Source organism: Dermacentor variabilis, chromosome 10 (assembly GCF_050947875.1).
Source record: "Dermacentor variabilis isolate Ectoservices chromosome 10, ASM5094787v1, whole genome shotgun sequence".
NCBI classification, from domain to species: Eukaryota; Metazoa; Arthropoda; class Arachnida; order Ixodida; family Ixodidae; genus Dermacentor; species Dermacentor variabilis.
Window position 1 is genome coordinate 29,999,618 of NC_134577.1, and position 20,316 is coordinate 30,019,933.

Sequence of the window (20,316 nt, forward strand, 5' to 3'; positions counted from 1 at the left end):
AAAAATTGTGTGTATTTAACTAACTGCTCGGTCGAGCGAACCGGACGACCTTCTTGCACACCGGCCTATCTCTCTTCGCGCAGATCACGCGCGCCGAGCAGCCAATCAAGGTGCTGGAGGAGTGCGTCCGCCGCTGCCAGGAAGACCGGACGACGGCCGTGGCCCAGTGCCTGTCGTTCGACTTCATGCCGGGACGCCGGAGGCCCCCGACCCCGGCTCAGGCCGCCGGCTCGGCCCCCGTGGAGTTCGAGGAGTCCGTGTGCTACCTCTACTACGACAGGGCGTCGCCCGACGGGGGAGAGACGCTCGTGCGCCAGAACAACGCCTGGCACTTCAACGAAGTCTGCCTCTCCTGTGAGCGGCCGTGTCGCCATACTCGTTTTCGTTCGTTGTCGAATTGAATTCATTGCTGCTTGCGTGTACGCACGTTTTAAATGCGGAACGAGGAAACAGGATCCTTAGCCAGAGGCTATAGTTTCGAATTCCAACTTAAACCACAAAATTACACGACAGCAACTCAGGACAGCGCAGTCGGCATTATTGAATATAGTATGAAAAGGAACAAAAAGAAACACAAAGTAAGTTTAAATAATCCAACATGAACATAAGACACCTTATATCAATGTTCGAACAGTAGGTAACATATAAGACGATTCCTATTGACATGCGTAAAGCGCACTCACAGAATGCACAAAACGTCTAATTATGATGGTATTGTACGCTATGAAAGTGCTTTTATGTTTGTATTAGCATTATATAGATCGAAAAGGCATAGCATACGAAGCGCGCATAACGTACCTACAAAAACGCATTGAAAATTTGTACGCATGCGCATATGTATAACGCGAGTCGCAGTGACGAAGCTAGCAGTTGGGCCGGTCGTGGGGGTTGGTTGGCCGTACTTTGATTCAGGCATGATGCAACGTAAGGTAAGAAACAGGTCCGAGCTCGTATATACTTTATAGTTCCACGAGGCCCAATTGTCATTGGACATCAAGGAAACTTAAAACAATTTTTCTTGTCTGTACTTATGGCTCTGGTACAAATGCCCCTATGGCGTTTGTACCAAAAACAGTGCACGTTATTTCGGAAAAAAACACATTTAAGATAACAGTTAGTATAAAGTGAGTTCGTTTGCTGAACTCGCCACATCTGAACACTAGCTTCAGCGTATCGAAAACGACTTTACGGGCACTGCTTTAGCTTTCCCACGCTTAGATCAAAATTTAGGCCCTTAGATAAAAAAAATATGTATCAGACTCAGCGTAGCCAAAATGACACGTTGGGCTTTCTGGGCTTTCTTGCTAGTTGTATCGAACCAATCAGCAAACAATTTCATTCAAGCCAGCCCAGCGCCATAACCACTGCGCTACGGCCCAATCGCCAAGTTCAACATGCAGTGCTTCCATTGCTAAATGCAAGCACCTTTCCCGTGTTTAGAGCACAGAGACGGTGAATGGGGGAGAGCACATAGAGAAAATAGTTACTCACGACATGAACGCTGAAAGAGGATGCGATATCAGTTGCACCTCCGCCTCTGCAAGGAAGCAAGCGTGTTTTGAATAAAGAGCACTTTGCGCTAAAGCCGATGAACAGAACGGAATTTATGCGCCAATCATTGGTGGCAGTACGTTAGAAATTAGAAGGGTGGAAAGCGAGGAACAACGGGGAGCGGTACGAATGTAGTCGGGATAGTAGCGCAATCATTTAGTTCTAAGGAAACCCAAACACCACTGTCATGCGCTATAATACGTTTACCGATCTTTGGATTCTAACCGCGATTTTTTGCGACTGTCTAACCGTTTTCGTGGGTCAATCCCAAAGATAGTACTGCGGTAAAAATGGTAGACTCGAATCTAGTTGACATGCGAGGTATGCTTGGTTTGGTAGATGATAGCTGTTATGAATCATAAAAGCGTTCTGCAGCGAACGGTTACTGCTTTTGCGGTGTGTGTATCATAGGGATCTATCTGTGTATTGATGTATAGATTGCTCACACTGATAAGATCACGTAGATTAATTTTGCTAGAACATTCAATATTTCCTTCGCCATTGCAATGCTGCTCTGATTCCAAAGGCGCGCTCTACTAAATGCAATGCACCTTTAGTCGCAATGCGCTCGGAATGAAGCATGCCGGGTTGTCTCGCATTGCCCGCAATTTGTGCGCCTGTAATTTGGGACAACGTGCCATTCGGCGGGGAGGAGGTGGAGGGGGGGGGGGGTCGCGGGCGCGTCGGTGACACGCTCAATGTACTCACTATGCCAAATTCACCTCGCTTCGGGGATTCTGTTTTAATGCGTAAGTATTCTTCGGCGATCACACCAGCCCCGTCACGCGAAAAGTGTAATGCCTTGTATCTGCACAAAAATGCGTAATTTGCAAAGGTATGACAGTGCAAGTGTAGATAACTGGTAGTTTTATAAGCGATAAGGAACAACTTTTAAAATATGAGCAGAGAATACCCATAGGGATACATGTGGTTTCTTAGAAAATGCACGAGGAAGCCTATGTTAGGGGTGGCCCAACTTAAGTTTGGGGTTGGGCTAAGTTGAGAGTTGAATGTGGGCCAACTTGAAATTTGGACGTATGCCAAATTGACTTTGGGGTTGGGCCAAGTCATATTTGGGGGTGGGCCAATTTGAAATTTAGGGGCGCGCAAACTTGACATTTGGACGTGGGCCAACCTAAATTCGGGGGTGGGCCAACTGAAATTTGGAGCTATGCTTACACATACTTGGACAACTCCAGTGGAGCTTCTGCATTTTTTCTTCCATCCTTTCCTGTCGGTTTGGGTCTGTTTTCTTATCCTTTTCCAGCGTCCCTGCCCGTAGCATGTGATTAAATATACAGGGTGACCCAACTATCATGCACCAAGATTTAAATATATGCAAGTGCCACGTAGCTGGACAGAACGAAGGTAATGTTGTTTGCCGTCGCTTGGAGATACTCAGATTATATTATAGCGTTAAGGGCACCGTGTCGCAAAAAATCCGCCATAGGTGTCCCGCGTCCAGCGTCAACCGTCGCTTCGGGAATAATTATTCCGTACCAGGCATACCCACCCATACATACGCAACCACGCCAGGCTTTCAGTGTAGCGGAAAGAAGTTATTCAAGTAACCGAATTTCTCAAAGTAAAATGCGCCAGAAAAATCGTAAAGTACCGCTTACACACAATCTACATACACGCTAGCGTCGGACTGTAATTTGAATATACGAGTAAACATAATTCTATTACGCGGAAGCTCAAACAGAAACCCCTTCGAACGCGAGAGCGTTTTCCAGCTGCCGCTCGAGGTCCATCTCAGTAGGAGCGGAGCGGGCGCCTCTGATCACTGCAGATAACAACAACAACAACAAAAAAAAAAAAGAACAACCACAAAGCTCGCCTTCGTACATAGCGTTTGCCGCCAGCGTTTTCCGGTAAACGTTAGGGTTACATAAGCTGCAGTTGCCGGGAAGCGTGAGAAGCAATCAGGGATCTTTGAATGCTATCTTCCACTCTTAAAGGCGAAGCTTAAGCGTCCTCCAAATTTTTTGCCTTCTACCTAGTTACGTTAGTCCTAATTAGTTAATCAACTTCTGAAATATTATAATTAGATGAAAAGTATCAATGAGAAAATTGTAGAGCAACAGGAAACACTCCCGATACAGCTTTCTGTTGCTCAATACGTGTCACATAAAAATGGTTTTCCGAGCGTGAAAGCCCGCAAATACACGCAAAGTGCCTCGAGCGGCCAATCGCACAGCAATTTTCTCATTTGCGCGCCACACATACCACAGTGCAACATATTGTCGCAAATAACCGCCTCCCAAAGAATTCCAGACGTATTCTTGGATAGCAACCGGGGTTCGTTCTTCAGAATTGTTTTCACAAGTAGCAAACAAATGTATTAATCCGGAATTGAATGAGCTACTGAGCGAGCCAATTCATGAATGAGACAATGCAGGAAGGAACACAGGTATGAATGAATGAGTGTAGGAAAAAGAATGAAAGAAGGAATGAGTGAAGGAAGTAAGGACGGGTGTGTGAAAAAAAAGGAATGAATAAATAGAGAATCTAAGAAAGTAATGGAAGAGTGAAGGGAGGAAATAATTTAACATGTCATGGAAAGAATTAACAAGGGAATGAGAGACTGTAGTAAGAAAGAATAATTAAAGGAGAAAATAAGTAATGAATATGTAAAGAAAGAAATGCATAAGGGAAAGAAGGATTCAGAAATTGTGCAGAGAAGGCACATATGAATGAATAAATCAAGTAACCAAGTAAAGAATAAATGCGTGAATAAATTACATCATGGGGTTTTACGTGCCAAAACCACTTCCTGATTATGAGCCACGCCGTAGTGGAGGACTCCGGAAATTTCGACCACCTGGGGCTGTTTAACGTGCACCTAAATCTAAGCACACGGGTGTTTTTTACATTTCGCCCCCATCGAAATGCCGCCGCCGTGGCCGGGATTCGATCCCGCGACCGCGTGCTCAGAAGCCCAACACCATAGCCACTGAGCAACCACGGCCGGTTCGGGGGAGGGCGGCCAATTACCCACAGAGGATCCTGACCATGACAAGGGCACTTACAGAAGAATAAAAGTTGGTTGCAGCGCATACGGCAAGCATTGCCAGGTTATGACAAGCAGCTTACCGCTATCACTGAAAATGCAAGCGTAAGACCATTGCATTCTGCCGGTACTAACATACGGATCATAAACTTCGAGGTTAAGTAAGAAGCTTACAGTGATGGAAGCGGCATTTGGTCTTTCGGTGCAGCTTTCGGAGCAGGAAAAATGGCAGTACAGAGCAGAAATATATGCTGTTTGGAATCATAATTCACCAGTTAGTTCTGCGTTTCAGTAAAGAGTTAACCCCCACCCCCTCCAAGCTGTCCTTCGCTTCGTTATTCATTTTATCTGCTAAACGTGTTATCTGCTATAGCGTTTCATCCGCTAAGCAAGCTGAATATGCACATCTACCCAATTTCTTATATTTATATGGTGCGAGCGCTGTATCGTTGCATTTTAATAATACTGCGCAAGGATAAGCTCATTCCAGTCACAGCTGTGGCCTTTTAGGCTGTTTTATGCAACGCACCGGCGCACCATCTGTTCGGCGCTCACGCGATGTTTGCTAGGGCACGTTGCCGGACTAGTTGGTTTTGTATTCATAATACACGCGGAGCAGTGCTATGCGACAGGGACCAAGAATGAGAAGACACATACGCAGCGCTAACTTTCAACTAAACGTTTTATTTGATCGTATGTGTTAGCTATACGATGATGGGGGATCGAAAATAAAAACAAGGAGACAAACATGTACAGTCAGAACCCACCCTTGACGACAAGTGTGGGTTCTATATCCCTTCAGTTGAGATTACTCGCTGAGCAAGTTGGCAGCTGATGAGAAGCACGACTATAGGCAGCGCAAATCCAGATGGAACACAAACAATCATGCTATTTTGATTATCCTCGCAGGTATATATTAAATGGTGTGTGTTGTGTGACTTGGACGTTAGTGACTACTTCCTTGTACCGTTCTTGAGTTTTTTTCCATGTCGGGGCTACAAAGTCGTAATAAAATGCACCTTAACGCACCTGTCGATACACCACTAAGCGACTGCGAGAAAGGCATGTCGAGCAGCTGCGCCCTCACAGTCGTGCGTTACCATAAGTATGTAATTAATATTGCGATAGTAATTATATGGACACTCCAGGCAAACTTTCGCAGTCGGCGTCGCCGTGAGGTTCCGTCTAATGCCCAAGTGCGATAAGCCTTATCGCACTTGGACATTAGCGCACAGCCGCCATGATGGCTGCTATGCGCCGTGTATGCTGTAGCTGTGATGCGAAGCGTGCGAAGGTAAGGCGCAAAGAAGCGTTGCTTGATGCGCGGCGCCTTCTCGCGCGCGCAGAATGCGCGTTCCCAATTCAGAGTAGGTGCGTGTCGGCACTGATCTGGCGCAATACCGGCGATAGACGACGATTCGGCGCAGCATGCAGCAGGGACTCCTTCACGGCGTGGTTTGGCGCTATTGGCGCGTCGCTTCCATCACTGCTGCTTAAGAAGTTAGGACAACGCAACGGGCGATGGAACGAAAAAAAATGATAAGCGCAACGTTAAGGGACAGTACGACAGCGGTGTGGCTTAGACAGTAAATGGGGTAACCGATATTTCAGCGGACAGTAAGAGGAAGTAAAGGAGTCGGTAGCCAATATTTCAGCGGACATTAGGAGGAAGAAAGGGCGTTGGGCAGGTCACGTGATGCGTAGGGCGGATATCGGGTGGTACGTTAGAGCTTCAGAATGGGTGTCAAGGGAAAAGGAAGCGCAGTCGACGAAGGCAGAGGATTAGATGGTGCTATGAAATTATGGAATTGGTCGGCGTAAGATTGGGTTAGTTGACGCAAGAAAGGAGTAATTAGTGATCTATGGGAGAAGCCTTCGTCCTGCAGTGCATGGGCGTAACGATGCTGCTGACGATGACGATGCATGAATGAAAGACTCAATCAATGAAGGGACGAATGGTGTATTTGTCCCGGAGATGCCATTGTTCTCTCTAAAGCCCCTGGTACGAATGCGCTTCCCGCAGCCAGCAAAGTGATCACCGAGTGTTCGAGCCGACTGTACGTCTTCGACCGGAGCCCCAGCTACCGGATGGACGGCGTCGGCGACAAGGAGGTGTACGCGTCGAACCGCACCGAGTGCGAGGACAAGTGCCTCTCCGAGGCGAGCCTGGTGTGCCGCTCGGCCACCTACGACCGCGCGGGGCAGCTGTGCCGGCTCAGCCCGGAGACCCGGTACATGAACCCCAAGGGCTTCAAGCCGGACTCCAACGCCGAGTACATGGAGAACCTCTGCCTGCCCAGTGAGTGCTCGCTTTCGCTTGGTGCGTGCGCTTTCGGGTGAAGTTGGTGTGAGGACAAAGATAGAATTAAATTCTGGGATTTTAATCCTCGCAACCATTAAGAGCCCGTCTTCTCGCGAAGACGAGCTCTAAAACTTTCTACACTCGCTGTTCGCCTTATTGCGTTTAAGGCGATTGTTCAACGAACTTTAGATTAGCCGTCCATAATTTGGTACCCGTACACCGAAAAACATGTTAAGCAAACTGGAAAAAAAAATGCAAAAGAGAGCGGTGAGGTTTATTTATAACAGCTTCGGGTGAACTTCGATCACATCTTTATTAGCAAAAGCGAATTTCCAAATGCTAAAGCAAGGAAATCGTGTTTTTAGGTTGTTTCAGTTAGCTAAAGGTTATGATAAGGTAGACATATCGCCGATACCTTCTTTGTCTACAGGATATGCCACGAGGCCGAGACACGCCTCGACCATAATTCCGTTTTCGACCCGTAGTATAACACCTTTATCCACACTTTTTTTTTTTTCCCCTAGGACAATAACTGAATGGAATAACCTGACTTATGAAGTCGTTTCACTACGATCCTTAAACTTTTTGTAGTACGTCTACAGCAGTGATTTGTCTCGCATGTCGCGCTAAGCTTAATATATGCTCTTGTGCTTCGTTCCAGTACAAAATCGTTTTACATTGCCAAAATATGCACTGCCGTGTATTTCTTGTTTGCCAATTTGCAAAACGCAACAAACGTTAATCCGCACTGCTAAAACCAAAACTAACTAACTAACTAACTAACTAACTAACTAACTAACTAACTAACTAACTAACTAACTAACTAACTAACTAACTAACTAACTAACTAACTAAATAAATAAATAAATAAATATACCGCGATCTGATTATGAGGCGCGTTGTATTGGAGGACTCCGGATTAGTTTCGACCACTTGCGGGTCTCTAAAATGCACCTAAATATAAATAACGAGCGTTTCTGCTTTTCGCCCCCTTTTAAATGCGGCCTGGCATCATGGCACGGCGACTTCAAGCTCAGTAGCGCAACACCATAGCCTCTAAGCTACCGCTCCGGGTTCAGTATGAGTAGTGCGGGAACGATAAATGAAATGAAATTAAACAAATCCTCAATGGATATTGATAAAGTTGTCTCCGAGATGCTATGCAAGCTGAAATTATTGCAGTTAAGTACCGCGGCGGGCAGTGCTTTACCATCGCCCCGTGTATAGGCGCGTCTGGTGCACTATACATAGCAAAACTACTTACAAACATTTTATTTATTAGCACTGTGTGGGTGAGATACACCGTAGCGGTTGCTGTAGCAACGCGGTTGCGACAAATCGAGGAGAGCTCTCGCGCTCATATCATGCCGTCATTTTTTTTTGCTTCTCCTTTTTTTTGTATTGATGAAGGAGGAATTGACTTTTTCATGTTCATGTTTTTTTAATTCATTGAAGTAGGGTCTTGCTTTTTCTTTTTTAACCGTTGGATGCAACTGCTCTGTACAGCGACCCAGCTGTTTTTTTCTTGCGCGGGTGCCGTCAAGATAGCCCGGCTATGCGCGTCAGGCACGAGTAAACCGAAGGGCAGGTTTAGTTTGTGATAGTTAACGGTACATACGCCTACTGGAACAAACAATCAGATGCAGCGTACAGGACAAATGCCGCAAGTGGTGGAAAGCGGGAGATAGGGTTCGTCCCGTGTGCGGCTTTCACCTGCAGGCCTTGTCCCCGTAATGCTGCACCAAATGGATAAACGAGAGAAAGAGGGGAACGAGGCGCCCGATTTCGTTAACCATTGCCACTTAAAGGCAACAGACAATAAGGCCGAGGAAAGCGTCGTGGAAATTAACTGTGGTTGAAATTGGAATGTAGAAAACAATGAAGAAAAAGGGAGATGAAGGTGCACGAAAAGATAACTTGTCGCCGGCGGGAACCGAACCCACAACCTCGGCATTACGCGTGCGTTGCGCTACTAACTGTGCTGCAGCGACGACCATCGATTCGTCCACTAACTTGGCTATTTATGTCGACTAGATTTAGCCCTAGGAGTGTTAGCCGGCGCCACTGAAAGCCATGGTGGACGGATGGGGAACGTCCTTTTTTTGCCTGATGGCGTCATGCATGCAACCAAATGAAGTCCCTCAAATCTCGTGTAACATTGTTGTTGCCGATTTCACGCGTACCACAGTGCCGATACAAAGGAAGCAGGAAGCAATCGGACAATTTTATAAGTGGAGAACGCCGTTTCTTACCTTTTCTTTAACGTTTTTGGAGCACTAAAAAAAAAAGAAAATAATTCAGCCAGGTTTAGTGACTGAAAAAGGAAATTTGAGTTTCAATTGCTTCCGAATAAGGTGGTGCGTAACAGAGGATTTCTCATACATCTGTCACACAAGCACGCAAAAGCTCTTTTACGTAAGCGGTCTTTTACCAAGTTGAAAGACTTTTTACTGAAAAGGTCTTGCGCGGCTGACACACGGCACGGACGATCTCTTTTTGGTGTTTTCTTCTGGGCACGCTACCGAAAGCGTAGCGCGATCGTTAGAAACAAAATCGGCCAAAACAAACAGATGTGTCTCATAATCATTGCAAATGCGAGCGTTACTGGCCATTCAAAGATTTCTATAAGCGAGCAATATTCCGGGAAAGTATTGAATATAGTGTTTAAATGTTATAGCGCATTCTATGTTCTTTTACCCGACTTTGGCCAATCTAATGACTGGTTTTTTTGTAACTTCATAAGAATTTAATGCGTGATTTTTTGTGTGCCCGTATTTTAGTCTATCTAAGTGACCGGACTTCGTGTTGACTTTAGTGCACATATGTGACTGGACTTTGTTGCTGTGTTTCTGAGTTGACTTTCTGTTTTAGTGTGGCATTAGTCTACTTACGTGACTGGACTTTGTGTTTTTATGATTTCAAGTTGTCTTTCACTTGTAGTGTGACATAGGTGTTCTTATGTTATCGGCATTTGTGTTGTTATAACTTCATTATTTTTGTCACGATTTATTCTTTTTTTTAATCCCTATGTGAAGAGGAGTAGCCACGGCGCCAATTAAAGGCGGCAACATCTCCTAAATACCATGTAATAAAAACAAAACAAAAACCGATGTATCTCGAAATAAAAAAGCGATAGCTTATTGTATTACACGGTTTTGCAAACAAATTTAACAACTCCAGATTAAGTAACGTTAATGTAAAGATTTATTGTAATAGTTTAGAGAGCGCTCGACCTGCTTGCGAGGGCACAGAAGAAAACGAGAATTACTGGCTTGACTACACCTCTGCGCAACATAAATTTTATTTTTTGTTTACGATGAGCCTAGGTGACAGAAAAATACGCATTTGCCTTTTTTTTTGCATATGATAATTGCTGGCGCGCACTTTTTCGAGGCTACTACTTTTCGGTCGTAAGTCTCGACTCTCATTATTCAGGAAAACAAAAGAAACATCCCAGCAAAGCTGCCATCAGGTCATTAGAATCAATCTGAATTTTTTTACAGCATTTCTGTCTGCCGATCAGGTACGACCGTCCTTAAGTAGATGTAATTAAATCATATATATTGTAACGCACGAAAAGGACGACGGGCGTACTGCAAGCCTGCCTATCTATGTATGTATGTATGTATGTATGTATGTATGTATGTATGTATGTATGTATGTATGTATGTATGTATGTATGTATGTATGTATGTATGTATGTATGTATGTATGTATGTATGTATGTATGTATGTATGTATGAACTCACCGGCTACCAAATCAGCACGTCGCTTCCATTTCCAGACAATTCGGTCAGGCATGACGACATTGCACACCCTTGGCATCTAAAAAGGTCTGCGATGATGCATATCGCGGTTGAGTTCTAAAAGGCCAGTGAAGGGCGCTTCTGAATCATTGCGTCGGGTGCCAAGTCCACAAAATGTGCCGGTGATTTGTTGAGCGTTATCACTTGTACCGCCTTTCAAGCGACTCGCATACAAGTGCCCTCCAGCCATCGGGTCGACCAGGAACAATCGAGTTTCCGCATGCTATATGGACCAGCGTGGTGATACGGTGCACGCTTTTTTCGTCGCCAACGCAAATGTGGGCTACACCAGTGCAGCAGCTGTTATTTCGGCATCTACGCCGTCTGGATCAACCACTACAGCGGTGGAACTTGTGCATCGCACACCAGCTTCGCATTGGGAGAAGCTGTTGGAATTTTTCTTGACACATGTGGAGTTTTCAGACGAACCACTTTCTGATTATGAGGCACGCCGTAGTGGAGGACTCCGGAAATTTTGACCACCTGGGGTTCTTTAACGTGTACCTAAATCTCAGTACACGGGTGTTCTCCCATTTCGCCCCCATCGAAATGCGGCAGCCGTGGCCGGGATTCGATCCCGCGACCTCGTGCTCAGCAGCCCCACACCATAGCAACTGAGCAACCACGGCGGGTAATGACTGTCGATGGTAATGCGAATGGCACGTGAACAATATAGCAGCAGACCTTATTCCTAAAGTCACGTTTATTTAGCACGTGTAGTGGTAATTCTTATACTTTTGTTTCTTTGACTGATGCCACATGCTTCGATATCGTCCCACTTTGATATGGCACTCGCTTGCCAAGGTCGCCCACGAGCACGGGGGCGTGACGACGACTGTATGATGTCGAAGATGTGACAGTGGAATGACTAAGAAGAAACTATATCGATGGAACATTTAACGACGACGGCATGACAATAAGACGTGAATTCTCATATTATGACGACGGTATAACGATGACAACGTGATGCTAACGTCATGGGACATTGAGATGTCAATGAATGAATGGCGAAGAAGGGGTAACGGTGACGCTGGCACGACGAATACTGCATGACGACGACAGTATGACAACGGATGCATGATAGCGTCCGTGTGACGATGCTGTGACAACAGCGGTATGTTCACGACTGAATGACGACAGCATGATAACGATTGAATCACGATCAAGGAATGACGTCGATGGATCGACGAAGGTGTATGACGACGACGGCATGACGACAATTGGATGAAGGGATGACAACGGTTAAACGACAGCGTGACGACTATGGTACGACGACAACGGTATGAAGTCAGAACGACTGCGACGGCATCCAGACGATGGTTTGACAATGAATACACGACGACGACTGTATGAAGGTGATGCAAGGACGACGACGGGCCGACAACCGTATGAGGGCAATGCGATGACAACGAGTGTGGAGGAGGAGGGGGGAGGAGGGAAGAGAAAAGTAGAAGGCAGGGAGGTTAACCAGAATAACGTCCGGTTGGTTACCCTACACCGGGGGAATGGGAAAGGGGAAAACAAAGATCACACGGAGAGAGAGGAAGGAAGGAAAGAAGGAAATTGCGGCGAGTTCACTGACGCGTGAGGTCTTACAGAAATTGTATTAAAAGTCACAGATGGTCGCACAAACCCGTCGTCCTTAAGAAACACAAAAGCGCCTTCACCGCTTTATGGGCCGACGGGCGATGGGGGCGGTGTTCCAGCAGCACTTGCACAGAAAGTGGCCGATTGTCCAGTTTTTGAAAAGCTTTGACAAGTTCTTGTCTCTGTGGGGCATATCTTGGACAGTGGCACAGCAGGTGGTCAATGTTTTCTTCGGTGCCACAGACCTCGCATGCTGCGCTGTCAGTCATACCAATTAATGTAGAGTATGCCTTTGTGAAGGCCACTCCTAACCAAAGGCACAACGAGTGTGTGATGACAATTATGTCACTATGACTGTATCGTGGAATCTATATGACAACCATGGCTTGAGGACACGGAGTAAGAGGTTTAGGAGGTGAAACTCCCGTCAGCGCGAGCGACCAGATAAGGTCACAATTGTTGTATGCGCCGACGGGGCCGTATACAGTGGCGGCGCCATGCGGCGCGTCGTAGAAGCCGCAGCGAAAAAAAAAATGCAGCGCCCGGGCAGGCTGCTCCGGCGCGCTCTCAACGGCGGTAATTTCCTTCCAGGCTGCCAGCACGATAACGGCTACGCGGGCGTGTGACCTTTTCTGGTTGCCGCAAACAGGGGAGTTTCCTCTCCTAAATGTTTCTTGCTCCGTGATTGAGGACTGACGAGAGTAGGATGGCGAAGCTGGAGTGACGATGATGGCACGACCACGAAGGTGTGACAATGAAGGCATACTAGCGAGTATCTGACGATGACGGCATGATTAGGGCGGCATAATCACGATTGAATGACGGCAGTATGATTACAATACAATGACGAAGAAAGACCGACATCGATGGAACGACGAAGGCGGTATTGCGATGACGGAATGACTTCAATGCGACGACGTTACTGAAATTATGAAATTGATAAAACGTCAGCGTGACGACGACGGCATGACGAGAGTCGGATGGCGAAGCTGAAGTGACGATGATGGTACGGGACAGAACGCTTGGCTTCGACTGGCGTTTACGAATCGCACAAGGCGAACTTTGTACACTGGTGACGTCACAAGTGCCGCGCTTTCGTCGCAGAGACAGTTTCCTTTAAAGAGACACGTCGTCAACGAAAGAAATCATGTCCATTTTGTTCGTCCGCTTTCTTTTACTGCACTTTATTTTCTCTGACATTTACAAAACGAGTCCAAAGTCCAAGAATGTGGTGCAGCTCGAGGGATTTGCCGCACAAACTTAAAATAGATTTCAGGACGGCTCTAGTCGGTGGACCGAATGTTGCAGCCAGCCTAATTGTCTTCCATAACTACGTACGTCAGAATTTGTGCAAGCTGAGAAGGCAGTCTTCTACGTACTTACACCACGCGTTACGTAAGAAAATGAGACCTCCGAGAAAAATTCCTCCTTTTCCCGTGGGATTAAGCCTATGCGGCACGCGGCAGGTTCACCGAGATATTAGCCGTTGATGGCGCGTGATGCTACGCAACGTTTTGTAGAGCTCTTTGTGCTGCGATCAGGTAGACGCACAGCTTTCCTGTCATAGAGCGGGCTCCGGCTTACGGATTTTCTTTGTTTTCTTTTTTTCACCGATTCTTCTCACTTGCACGGGTAACGTTATTCATGTCGCATGTTCACTGCACTTTCGCTTTACGTTGTGACGATTTCGGTTGAAATGACGAAAAACGGCCTTTTCCGGAAGACATGAAAGAAATATCAGTGGATGAATGGAATATTCGTAGTTCCTGTTCAGAGAAATTTTCAAAGAAATAAAAATGTTCTGCTTTTTTTTATTTGAAGTTAATGTTAGGAGAGGTTGGCGCCTTTATGTGGTGGCACCGGCTACTCCTTGTCACTTGCCAGACGAAACAAATTTGCGTAAAAAGGGAGAATAGCGACACTAAATATAACACTCAGTAGAACAACTATTTATGCGGTTTCTGACAGGCCTCAGGTATATGGCCTTCGGTGTACACATATGCGAACGCAACTCGTTCTTTGTATTTCTGCCTAATGGTAGCGAGTGTTTCGATCGCACCGCTGGTACGATCTGTTGGGAACTCGGCGCTGACGCCCGTGGTTGTACCTGGGTCGCAAGCCCCAAGGGTAGCGTTGGCCTGGCGGCCTGGGGTACAACTGGAAGCATCCGAAGGTCCCGGCAAAGCATGAGTCGACTGGTAACAACGAAACAACTTGTTTATTTTAACATCGCAAAGAGTTGGCGGTCAGGTTTGACCGAAGTAGAGAGACGGGAGAGCACTTCACTCAACAGAAGAAATCGGAGCCCTCCTTTTGGCGTCCGGGGGCAGCTGTTTTTATACTCTCGCAGTTGAGGGCAAGAAGGAACCCCTCAAAAGACGAGCACGTGAATGTACAATGGGCTAATGGTGACGCACACTGTCGTAGCGCTGCCGTAGCACCATGTCGAGCACGATCTCGTAGCACCCTGTCGTAGCGCTGCCGTAGCACCATGTCGAGCACGATCTCGTAGCACCCTGTTGTAGCGCTGCCGTAGCACCATGTCGAGCACGATCTCGTAGCACCCTGTTGTAGCGCTGCCGGTCGGGCACAATGACTGTAATGAGGGGATGATCCCTGCTTTCGCATCGCCTCGTTCGGGCACAATGACTGGAATGAGAGGGTGATCCTTTGCGGTCGCATCGCCGCAGTCGCGCCTGGAAACACCTGCCGATGAGCGTTGCGGCGACGACGATCGGGCCAAAATGTCTGCCGCCCCGCCGCAGTCGCGCCGGCAAAACCACGTGTCGCAGGCGAAACGCAACAGACCGCCCCGCCGGGGGAAGGAGATCCCGATGGACAGGGGACTGCATCCGCTGTCCGGAGGGATGTCGCTCGATGATGCTCATAACCGAAGTCGGGCGTCCCTCGACGTTTCTTGAGCGCAGCCCACAGAGAAGGCCTCGTTCTCTCGTTCAGGTTCGCACGGGACACTGCAAAGTGACTTCGGGAGAGTTCACATTTTTGTTCTCGTTCCCGGCAAGCGTTAGAACTACGCTGAAACTCAACCGCTCAGTCAGCAAGCACGGCACAACCCTCACTAAGCCCTGCCAGGCTCTTTCCCCTTTTTATACCACTGCCTAGTTCCTTACAGTAGTCTAGCATCACTCAGAACGCGTCCACAAATTGAAAAATTGCACTAGAAAGCATATCGTCACTTTGAAACACTAAACAAAAGCAATATGTTAAAAAAAATCCTGCCTCAGGAAGAAAAACATCAGTAACAAACAATTTTGAGGCTGATTCCTACGTTAGGGGCTTCGACTTAAGCCATCGGCGTTACCGTTGAGACTCCCCTTTTTGTAACGCACCTCAAAGGAATATTGTTGTAAAGCGAGGCTCCAGCGCAGGAGGCGGCCATTTTTGGGAGAGATGGTCTGCAGCCATTGGAGAGGGCAGTGATCCGTCTCAATGATAAACCTCGAGCCGGCTAGATAGCATGACAATTTCTGAACGGCCCACACGAGACATGCACACTCTTTCTCGGTGGCGCTATACGCCTGCTCACGACTGGTCAGCTTACGACTCATACAGGACGGGGTGTTCTACTTCTCCCTTTTCCCGTTGGCACAGTACAACGCCCATGCCTCGCTCACTAGCATCGCACTGAACAATGAACCCTTTTGTATAGTCTGGCGATCGTAGCACAGGCTGGTTTGTTAGGGCACTCTTTAGGGCGCTAAAAGCGCTTTCCTTTGTCTCGTCGCAGACGACTGTTTGAGGCTCTGTCTTTCTTAGAGCATCCGTCAGGGGAGCCGCGATATCAGAGTACCTAGGGATGTACCTCTGATAGTAGCCGGCGACACCCAAGAACGACCGAATATCGGTCTTGGTGCGCGGTTGCGGAAAGTCTCGCACAGCGGCCACTTTTATTTCAGAGGGGCGGCGACGACCCTGACCAATCACGTGACCGAGGTAGACAACCTCGGCCTGTGCTAACTGGCACTTAGGAGCCTTGACTGTCAAGCCCGCTTCGCGCAGGCGGGTTAGCACTGCCCGCAAGTGTGCCATATGCTCAGACCAGGATGCGGAGAATATCGCTACGTCGTCTAGATACGGTAAAGCGAATTCTTGCTGTCCCCGCAACACTTTATCCATGAGACTTGAAAAACAGTATGGCGCGTTCTTCAAACCAAAACTCAACACTTTAGGACGGAATGTTCCCATTGGTGAAATGAACGCCGCATACCTACTAGCCTCTTCTGTAAGTGGAACCTGCCAATAACCCCTGACAAGATCTAGGGTGGAAATAAACTGAGCGCTACTAACTTTCTCAAGGCGCTCCTCGATGTTAGGGATCGGATAAATTTGATCCTTAGTGATGGAATTAAGCCTGCGGTAGTCGACGCAAGGACGAGGTTCCTTGCCCGGTACCTCAACTAAAATCAAAGGGGAGGTATAATCACTCTCACCTGCCTCAATAACACCGAGCTGTAGCATTTTCTTTACCTCAGCCTCCATAATATCGCTCTGGCGGGGTGACACCCGATACGCCTTGGATCGTACTGGCTCTGTGGAGGTAAGTTCTATATCATGAGTAAGTACAGAAGTCCTACCAGGCCTCTCAGAGAACAGACCTTGAAACTCTTGTAATAGCTGGTGTAGTTCGGTTTTCTGTTCGGGCGACAGCGGTGCTTTACTGATAAGGTCACTAATGACTTGACCGGTGTCTTCCCTGTTCGTCACTGAGCCTAGTCCTGGAAGCTCGACCGGAAGCTCTTCAGGAACGTTTACCATCATGCACACCACTGCTTCCCTTTGTCTATAAGGTTTGAGCAGATTACAGTGGTAAACTTGCTGTGCTTTCCGCTTTCCTGGCAGACTTACCACGTAGTTAACGTCCGACAGTTTCTGAACAATTCGCGCTGGGCCCTCCCACTGCACGTCTAGTTTGTTGTTTAGCGATGTGCGCAATATCATGACCTCATCGCCCACCTCAAAACGACGGGCCCTGGCTGTCCGATCATAATAAACCTTGGCCCTCTGCTGGGCCTTTGTCATTGCTTCACCTGACAACTCCTGTGCCCTTCTTAAGCGTTCGAGGAGCTTAAGTACGTACTCCACCACGACTGGGTCGTCGCCCCTACCTTCCCACGATTCTCGAAGCATGCGAAGCGGAGATCGAAGCGAGCGACCGTACACCAGTTCAGCTGGCGAAAACCCCGTAGCCGCATGCGGCGCGGTCCTTAAAGCAAACATCACCCCAGGCAGACACAGCTCCCAGTCAGTTCGATGTTCAAAACACAACGCTCTCAACACGCGCTTCATGACGGAGTGGAGCTTCTCAACGGAATTCGACTGTGGGTGGTACACTGAGCTGTGTAACAGCTTTACCCCACACCTTTCGAGAAAAGTTGTCGTCAAAGCGCTAGTAAACACTGTGCCCTGATCTGATTGGATTTCCGCAGGGAAACCAACTCGCGCAAATATGGACAGTAGTGCATTAACTATCTCAACTGAGCTGAGTTCTTTAAGCGGCACTGCTTCAGGGAACTTTGTCGCTGGGCAGATCACAGTCAAAATGTGTCTGTACCCCGTGGCTGTTACCGGCAGAGGTCCCACAGTATCAATAACGAGCCGTCTAAAAGGCTCCGTAATGATAGGTACCAATTTCAACGGCGCCCTCGATTTGTCCCCTGGTTTGCCCACCCGCTGACAAGTGTCACATGTCCTCACGAAATGGTCTGCGTCCCGAAAACACCCTGGCCAATAGTACTCTTGCAAGAGACGGTCCTTAGTTTTCTTAACTCCAAGGTGTCCGGACCACGAACCCCCGTGTGACAAGCGCAACAGATCCTGACGATAGCATTGAGGCACGATCAGCTGATCGAACTCCACTCCTCTGCGGTCTAGATACTTCCGGTACAGGACCCCACCTCTTTCCACAAAACGCGCAGTTTTCCTGGCGATACCTTCTTTGACATTGCAGCGCACGTTTTCCAGGCTGCCATCCTTTTTTTGCTCGGCTATCAAAGCCGTCCGGCTGACTTTTAGCAACCTATCAAGTCCGTCTGACGTAGGCGCGATGAGCAAATCAGTAGATAGCTCTTCTAACTTTCCCGCGTCGGGCGTTTCCTCTCCAGTATCTGGCGCCTTTAACGTTACAGACTCAAGTTTATTCAGTTCGGGCGTGCTCGGAATATCAGCTTGCTGCGCCTCTGACCCTTTTTCGTTGTTTGATAACGTCGGCCCCGCAACTACCGCCTTTGCAGCGAGCTCCCGAACCTTCGATCTGGTTAAGGCCTGAACACTAGCTTCACCAAACAAAAGCCCCTTCTCGCGCAGGAGGTGATCGGACCTGTTTGAAAATAGGTACGGGTACTGGGGGGGCAGCATAGATGACACTGCCGCCTCCGTCTCAAGCGCTCCGAAAGGTCCTTCAATAAGCACTTTTGCTACCGGCAGACACACGCTATGAGCTTCCACGGCTTGCTTGATCCATGCGCACTCGCCCGTGAACATATGGGGTTCTACGTAAGACGGGTGAACTACATCCATCGTAGCTGCGGAATCGCGAAGCACTCGGCACTCTTTCCCGTTCACGAGGAGGTCTCGCATGTAAGGCTCGAGAAGCTTCATGTTCTCGTCAGTGCTGCCTATTGAAAAAAACACAACTTTTGGTGTTGTTTCCGGACACTGCGCCGAAAAGTGACCCGGCTTCTGGCACGTATAACAAACGCGCGCTTGCCTCATCTCGAACCGCTTTCTGCGTTCGGCTTCGGCTGCCGCCGTCTCTTTACGTTTGGTCGGACTGCTTTCACTCGCATCCTCACTACGCGTGTTCCCCTTTGCTCTCATGGGTGTGAACTTCGGCCTCTCAAACTTCGAGCCAAATTCACCCTTTTGACCGTCCTTAGCTCCGCGAGCTCGACGCGTCACAAACTCCTCGGCTAGCTCAGCGGCTCTAGCCACCGTACTCACGTCTGGCCTATCCAAGACCCAGTACCGCACGTTCTCCGGTAACCGACTATAAAACTGTTCTAGCCCGAAACACTGCAGAACTTTATCGTGGTCACCGAACGCTTTCTCTTCTTTGAGCCACTCCTGCATGTTTGACATAAGCTTGTAGGCAAACTCTGTATATGACTCACTCTTGCCTTTCTCACTCTCCCGAAACTTCCGACGGAACGCCTCTGCTGACAGCCTGTACTTCTCTAGCAGACTCGATTTCACTTTGTCGAAATCCTCTGCCTCCTCTCTATCCAAGCGAGCGACTACGTCGGCCGCCTCGCCGGGTAACAAAGTGAGCAAGCGCTGTGGCCACGTTTCCCGAGAGAACCACTGCTTCTCGCACGTTCGCTCGAAGTTAACCAGGAACAAACCAATGTCCTCTCCAAGCTTAAACGGCCGCATCAGGTCAGTCATTTTGAACAATACTCGTTCTCCTGCACCGTGTGCCTGACTTCCATTACGAGCGCGTTCCATCTCAATCTCGAGACGCTTCATTTCCAACGCGTGTTGACGGTCGCGCTCTTCTTTTTTCTCTTGTTGCTCTCGCTCTTTTTGTTCTTTAAGTTCGCTCTCCTGTCTTTTTGCAGTCTCCCTCTCCTCAATGGTCTCAAGGCATTCCGACAGCTCGTCATCCTCAGCTTCTAACTCAAGAATAGCCTTTAGCAGTTCTGGTTTTCTGAGTTTGTCCGAGACATCCAGACCCAACTCTCTTGCAAGCTCCAACAATTTCGGTTTGCGCAACGACTTCAAATCCATGGCTGCTCTGAATGCTGCTTTCTCTACTGCCTATTATTGTCTTGCCGCAAACTAACCCGGCAGCAACGACAACCACAACTACCAGCTCTGTTTCTGACACTAACAAGAGCCTGGCAAAGCTCAGAAGAAGAAAGTCCCGCACTCACCAAACCTCGCAGGCAGGAATTCCGCGCAGTCGTTCCGCTGCAGGCAACCAGTCGTCACACAGGGCTCGTTGCACTGCTCCCGGATCGTCGTTGAGCTGCTCAGCATACAGTCAACTGCATCTCTTCGCTGCTGGCCTCCGTTGTCGCGATCTCTCCGCTGGCAGA

General features: G+C 48.1%; 1 protein-coding gene across 2 annotated transcripts in view; it reads left to right on the forward strand.

The window, feature by feature from the left end:
- nompA (no mechanoreceptor potential A) overlaps positions 1-20,316 on the forward strand; it is a 120,937-nt gene that overhangs the window by 50,413 nt on the left and 50,208 nt on the right. For both annotated transcript variants that reach the window (XM_075672200.1, XM_075672201.1), the window contains exons 4-5: positions 84-354; positions 6,588-6,863. In XM_075672200.1, the coding sequence (XP_075528315.1) occupies positions 84-354; positions 6,588-6,863 (547 nt within the window). The remainder of the gene's footprint in view (positions 1-83; positions 355-6,587; positions 6,864-20,316) is intronic.